Raw genomic sequence first — 6,705 nt, 5'->3', positions numbered from 1 at the left:
GCAGGCTGCCCCTACCCAGCCCCCTGCGCCCCCCGCCAGCATGAAGAAGTACGAAGAGCCTCTGCAGTCCATGATCTCCCAGACCCAGAGCCTTGGTGGGCCCAGCCTGGAGCACGAGGTGCCCCACCACCCAGGTGCTGACATGGGACAGCAGATGAACATGATGATGCAGCGGCTGAACCAGGACAGCCTGACACCAGAGCAAGTGGCCTGGAGGAAGTTGCAGGAAGAGTACTATGAGGAAAAGCGACGGAAAGAGGAGCAGATCAGCATCCATGGCCGGCCCATGCAGGAGATCATGATCCCGCAGTCGATGGGGAGCATGATGATGCGCGGGCCCCCACCACCCTATCACAGCAAACCTGGAGAGCAGTGGCCACCGGGGATGGGCAACCAGCTGCGGGGACCCATAGATGTGCAGGACCCTATGCAACTGCGGGGAGGGCCACCCTTCCCAGGGCCACGGTTCCCTGGGAATCAAATGCAGAGAGTCTCTGGCTTTGGAGGGATGCAGAACATGCCCTTGGATGCTCTCGGGCCCATGAATGCCATGCAGAGGCCAGTCAGGCCCGGCATGGGATGGAGCGATGATATGCCTCCTATGGGAGGCCCCGGGAACTTTCCACAAGGCACCCTGCCCTACCCATCAGGGCAAGGGGACCCCGAAAGGTTCATGAATCCCCGTGCCAGGGAGGAGATCCTGCGGCATCAGCTGATGGAGAAACGCCCGGTGGCAATGCAGAGGCCTATGGGGATGTCCGGCAACTCCATGAGCAGCCAAGGCATGGAAATGGAGAGGATGATGCAGGCTCACAGGCAGATGGATCCATCCATGTTTGCTGGGCAGATAACAGGGGAGGGCCTGGGCAGTGGCCCAATAGGAATGGATTTTGCAGGTGCTCGGGGGATGCTGAGCCCCCCTATGAATCAGTCTGGCCTTCGGGACATGGATGCACCCATGGGCCCTGGCAACCTCAACATGAACATGAATGTCAACATGAACATGAACATGAACCTTAACGTCCAGATGACGCCGCAGCAGCAGATGATGATGTCGCAGAAGATGAGGGGGCCCGATATGATGGCCCACCAGGGCATGAGCCCTGAGGAGCTGGCCAGGGTGAGGGCTCAGAATGGCAACGGCAGTGCAATGCTGGGAGGGCCCCAGAAAATGATGATGCCCTCCCAGTTCCCCAGCCAAGGGCAGCAAGGCTTCTCGAGCGGGCAGGGGCCTTACCCCAACATGCCGCAGGAGATGGGCAGCGGCTCAGACATGTTCAGCCCTGAGCAGGGCACCATGCCCGTTGGCAGCATCAGTGGTACCACCAGGCTCAGCCATATCCCTCTGCCACCAGCCTCTAATCCGGCTCCCACGCAGGGGGGAAACCTGGCCAACATGCACCCAGCACCTTCCCGGGGACTGGGCCGCCGGCCTTCTGACCTCACCATCAACATCAGTCAGATGAACTCCCCCAGCATGGGTCACCTCAAGTCTCCCACCCTCAGCCAGGTGCACTCGCCACTGGTCACCTCCCCCTCTGCCAACCTCAAGTCCCCACAAACGCCCTCACAGATGGTCAGCATGCCACCTTCAAATCAGTCTGGACCCCTCAAGTCCCCCCAGGTGATAAGCTCCTCGCTGAATGTCCGGTCTCCAACTGGCTCGCCAAGCCGCCTGAAGTCCCCTTCTATGGCTGTTCCTTCCCCTGGTTGGGTGCCGTCTCCCAAAGCCACCATGCCCAGCCCAGGAGTCAACCAGAGCAAGCAGACTCTCAGCATGAACTCATCTACTGCCATGGGAGGACTGGATCAGGGTATGCTGGGTATCTTGTGTGCACGTGTGCGTTTGGTTTGGGTGAGTGTGCGGATGGTGTTTCCTCCAGCTTGCGTGCTCTCGCCACAGCGGTGCCTGTACATCTCAGGGTGGAGGGGCATGAGTCTTTTTTCCCAGGAGTCCAAACAGGGCCTTGTCAGGTAGATGGGAGCATGAACAAAGCAGCTTTTACTTCAACCCTGGTGCACTCTCTGTGATAGAGGCACCAAAAGGCGTGTCTGTGCTGGGTGGTTTAAAGTCAGGGGGCCGGTTAGCTCAGTCAGTAGAGCGTAGCACTAACAACGCTAAGGTCGCGGGTTCAATTCCCGTTTGGTCCCCATGTGTTGCCTGATCTAGTCGAGAGGTGGCATCCCTGGTGGCAGGGAGGCTGGATTAAATGATCTCTAAGGTCCCTTCCAGCTTAGGCCATGATATGATAAAGTGAAAGTCCATCACCCTGCTGGAGCAGGATCTCCGCATGAGCCTCCTCGGCATCTGGAGGGTGCTGGGCTGTGTCAGTTCTGCATTTTGCAGCTTCCTCTTGTCACTGCCATCAGAAGGAGAGGATGGGGTCACTGTCTGATGGGAGCACGCCACGGTGCGCTAAACTGGTCTCTCTCTTGCTTGCAGGTTCTCTCCCTTCTGGGCCTCGGAGCAGCTCTTCCGCACCTGGCAGTAACACCTCTAGCACCATGAATCCCAACATGCCTTTTACTTCCTCTCCAGATCCATCCCCCTCCCAGAACCCCCTCTCGCTGATGATGTCCCAGATGTCCAAGTACGCCATGCCCAGTTCCACACCACTTTACCACAATGCCATCAAAACCATTGCCACCTCTGATGACGAGCTGCTGCCGGACAGGCCTATGCTCCCGCCTGGAAGCATGTCAGGTACGTGCCTCTGGAGCTGAGCTTGGGAGGTGTCAGACCGTCTCGTGGCTTCTGGCAGGCCTGTTGCTCCACGTTGGAGAACCTGTTCTCCTGCTGGAAGTTTTTGGAACTACCTTTACCTCATGTGGCTGTGTTGGCCCTGGGTTTTCATGGCTCCTGAAGTTGTCTTGGGCCCAGGACTTGCAAGCAGATTTCTACAGCTCGGAGCCCTGGTGTTCTTGTGCAGCGGGACAGGGATGCTCTTAACTGGGTTTGGGAGTCTGGTGTTTTGAGTGGAGGCCAGGTGCCTGCACAGGCAAGGCTACGTCATAGCTTAGTTCTGATTTCAGTAGACGACAGCCTGATACGCTCCACTAGCTGGTAGCACTGGTGAGGCCAGCTAGGCAAATGAGCGTTTTTCTTCACTTGGTGACCAGCCCCAAGGGGAATTCCAGCATGCTGCACCACTTGATTTAAAGGTTTAAAGCTGTCTGATACGTATTTTTGGCAGTTTTCAAAATGAAACATCAACTTTTTGACTCTTTCACTGCTGAGCAGTCCCTTAGGTTGACCTCAGCCATGCAAATGCATTGGCGCCCTCCTAACCCAAACGCCTCCGCAGGCACTGAGTGCTCTGCTGTACCAATGAGCACAGTCCGCTCCCGCAGAGCACATGTGTCGGGCTGCCAACTCCTGTGCTTTTTCTTTCTCCTCACCGCCCGAGGTTGTGTGGTTCCAAGAGCTTGCCGGGTGGCTAACCTTGCAGGCAGGTAGTGGTCAAGGGTCACTCCTCGGTGCTTTCCAGGTGTAGCTCTGGTGTAGGGCTGTCCCAACATGCAGAGCCAGGTGGGACTCTAAAAATCAGTGGGCTGTAAGCAACTACAAATCCAGAGTGTGACTGGATGAAGCTGGGATGGGTCTCTGCTGTTCACAGGCTTGGAGAGCTGCAGTCCAGGGCACTTTTCCCTGTCGTTGGTGCTTTGCAAAGCCCATCCTGAGGCGGCTTACTGAGCATCGTGCTCCATGCTCTGGACTTTTTGAGCAGGAGTGCTTGGCAGGCTTCCAGGGCATGGATTTTGCAGCTCTGAGAGGTCTGTGAATAGAATTAACTCTCCTCTCTTTTTCGTGTCCTTAGGTGTGACGGGCAATCAGCCAAATCAACTGCATTTGAACTCGGTGGGGCCTGGATCCTCTCAGAGCCCCATGGGAATGAACCTGCCTGGGCAGCAACCTCTCTCCCACGAACCACCCCCCACCTCCATGATGTCCTCCCCAAACCCACTGGGCTCCAACATTCCTATGCACCCGAGTGCACCAGGGGCAGGCGTGCCCCCCCAGAACCCTATGATGCTGCCCCCAGGCCCCCAGGACTCCTTGAACCAGCAGTGCGGCCCCGTGCCCAATAGTTCGCAGATGATTCCTTCCAACCAGCTCGTGTTTCCCCGCATGCAGCAGTCACACAATGCCATGCCGTCTCCCGCCGGAGGCATGCCCATGGGCCCTGGCGGAGGAGGCGGCCCTGGGATGCAGCAGCATTACCCGCCAGGGATGCCCTTGCCACCTGAGGACCTTCCCTCCCAGCAGCCCGGCCAGATGCCCCCTCAGCAGCACATGATGGGCAAGAACATCCCGCCTCGGATCAGCGAGCCCTACCCACCCGTTCTTCCTGGGGTAGCATCGGTGCTGAACGACCCTGAGCTCAGCGAGGTCATCCGCCCCACGCCCACGGGTATCCCCGAGTTCGACCTGTCCAGGATCATCCCGTCAGAGAAGCCAAGCAGCACCTTGCAGTATTTCCCCAAGAGCGACAGCCAAGCGCCCAAATCGCAGCCTTCCAACCTCCACCTCATGAACCTGCAGAACATGATGGCTGACCAGCCCCCGGTGCGGCCAGGTATGAACGCCCCCAGCCTGCCCGGGCAGCAGGGCATGCAGAGGGGACTCGGCATGCCCATGTGCCATCCCGGACAAGTGCCCATGCTGGGCAGGACAGGCATACCGGCCCAGCAAGGCATGATGGGCAACAGCATGCACCAGGGCATGATGTCTCCACAGCAGAGCCTGATGGCCCAGCAGAATTTCATGCTGATGCAGGCCAAGCAGAGGAGCATGTCTGTGTCGGGGGAGATGTATGCCCAGACAGGACACATGATGTCACCTCAGGGCTCTCTCATGGGGCCCCCGCCTCAGCAGAACCTCATGGTCACGCACCAGATGAGGCAGAGGAGTGTCTCCCTGGACAGCCAGATGCCCTGGGCCTGGGAACATGGCGACCCTGCCTTTCTGACCCCGGCCGGCGCTCGGGGGCGCGGCGGGCACGGGGCTGCCTGTACAAACGTTTTTAAACCTTTCTTTGGGGGAGGGTTGGGGGCCAACGCCAGTGGAGGACACCACATGGGATGCTTTTCATATCGAATTCGCCTCTACACAGAAAACCAGATGTGCAGTAAACTTGATGTGAATTGGGTTTCTTTTTCCTTTTTTGGGGGGGAAGGGAGGGTGGAGGGGCTGGGAGTGGGGCTGTTACTTTGAACCCTGCGTGGTGTCCAGGGACATCCAGACCCTGTGGCAGTTCGTAAAGTTTTCATTTACGGTTTTCCTCCGTCAAGTGTTTTTTCTTTCCCTTTTTCCCCACCCCCCTCTTTTTTTAATTAAACAGTAATTTTTTTTTTTTTATTATTTTTAAGCAACCAAAATGTGCAAGAGGGTTTTTGGAACTAGCTGTAAATAGGTTGCTGGGAAAGGCAAAACTTGTGCTGGTTTTTAATTGTTCTGTATTTCTGTGTTTTAATAGAAGCCTCAAAACATGTTTTAAAAAAACAAAAAAACCAACATGCTAAAGGCAATGGTGTACACAGATTGAAAAATCTCCTTGGGGGAGGCCGGAGGATCCCCCAGGGTGCGAAGGGCATTGAGAGAGATCCCATTTAGAGTGACTCTGTGTCAAACCTGTGTTGTTCACGCGTCTGAACCGTTTGCATGTGCGGGGTGTATAGTTTCACGTGGATCGTAGGCCCCTGCGGAGGCTGTGCCGAGTACACAAACACAACCAACGACAGAGGACCGTCTAAGAGCTGTGGCCCCGGTGAAGCAATGCTGGAGCAATCTGTCTGCATCTGGCAGGGCAGAGGCCGCAGCTTCACGGGATACAGGTGTCGCTGCTCTGCTGCAACGCTGCCATTTCGGACTTGAAGTGGCCAGGATCTGGGCTGCGCGGGTGGTAACATGCTAGACCTGAAGGTCTCGACCAGCCATGTCACCTCTAGTCTCTTCTGTTCCCTTCACGCCATCTCCTCCCCGAGGCAGGGCGGTGCGATGTGTAGGGATAGATAGGCCCCGAGACAGGTGATGCGTTCCTGTGTTTCCACAAGAGGCTCGCTGGGAGCCCCGCTCTTTTGCAGCCTTGCTACATCAGCCCTTCACCCGTCCGTTGCCCTCCACAACTGCACTGCGGCCTCTCCTACCTCTGCTGTTGATTGCTCTCCCAGGTCTTCCTCATGCTTGTTGGTCCTCCTCCTCCAGTTTCGCAGGCAGTCCTAGCTGCATCTTACCCTGAGCTCCTGGCAGCAGCCCTGCCCTGCTGCACAACAGAGGTCCACCTGTCAAAGAGGGCCTTGTGCCTGTATGTGTTACTCCAGCTTAGTGTCAGAGTTGTCGTGTACGGTGTTGGTGGCGTGGCCATCCTGTGCGTTGGACAGAAGAGGCCGAGGTTGTGTTGCAGCCCCTCATTCCTAGGCTCATGGAAACTTGGGCTTTTTTTGGATGGGTTCCACCCTCCCCATCCTACCCTCCATAAGGTCTTCCTGAACGCAGCGCTGATGGTCTTCCCTGCGTTTGTTCACGGAGGGGACCGTGGAGTGACGCACATGCACTTCTGCACACACCGTAGTGTCTCTGGCCCTCCACGAGGACTGTGTTCCAGCGTGGTGGACCCCACGGATTTCCAATGGTGAACTCGGGGCACGCGGTTGCTGGAGGACCACCGGTTGGAGGATTATCTCTGCAAAGCCAGACTTAGCATA

The 6,705-nt window shown here is 57.0% G+C and overlaps 1 protein-coding gene across 1 annotated transcript; it reads left to right on the top strand.

The window, feature by feature from the left end:
- Positions 1–4: 4 nt before the first annotated feature.
- Positions 5–4,970, top strand: BCL9L (B-cell CLL/lymphoma 9-like; the record flags this gene model as incomplete). Its single annotated transcript, XM_009874088.1, is given in 4 exon segments — positions 5–1,814; positions 2,444–2,704; positions 3,819–4,932; positions 4,934–4,970. Coding segments are annotated over 4 exon segments (3,222 nt in total), but the record flags the coding sequence as incomplete, so codon positions are not given.
- Between the last annotated feature and the right edge of the window lie 1,735 nt (positions 4,971–6,705).

Source organism: Apaloderma vittatum, unplaced genomic scaffold (assembly GCF_000703405.1).
Source record: "Apaloderma vittatum isolate BGI_N311 unplaced genomic scaffold, ASM70340v1 scaffold33407, whole genome shotgun sequence".
In the NCBI taxonomy this organism is placed as follows: domain Eukaryota; kingdom Metazoa; phylum Chordata; class Aves; order Trogoniformes; family Trogonidae; genus Apaloderma; species Apaloderma vittatum.
The sequence above is the reverse complement of the archived record's forward strand: the minus strand, read 5'-3'. Positions and strand labels throughout refer to the sequence as shown.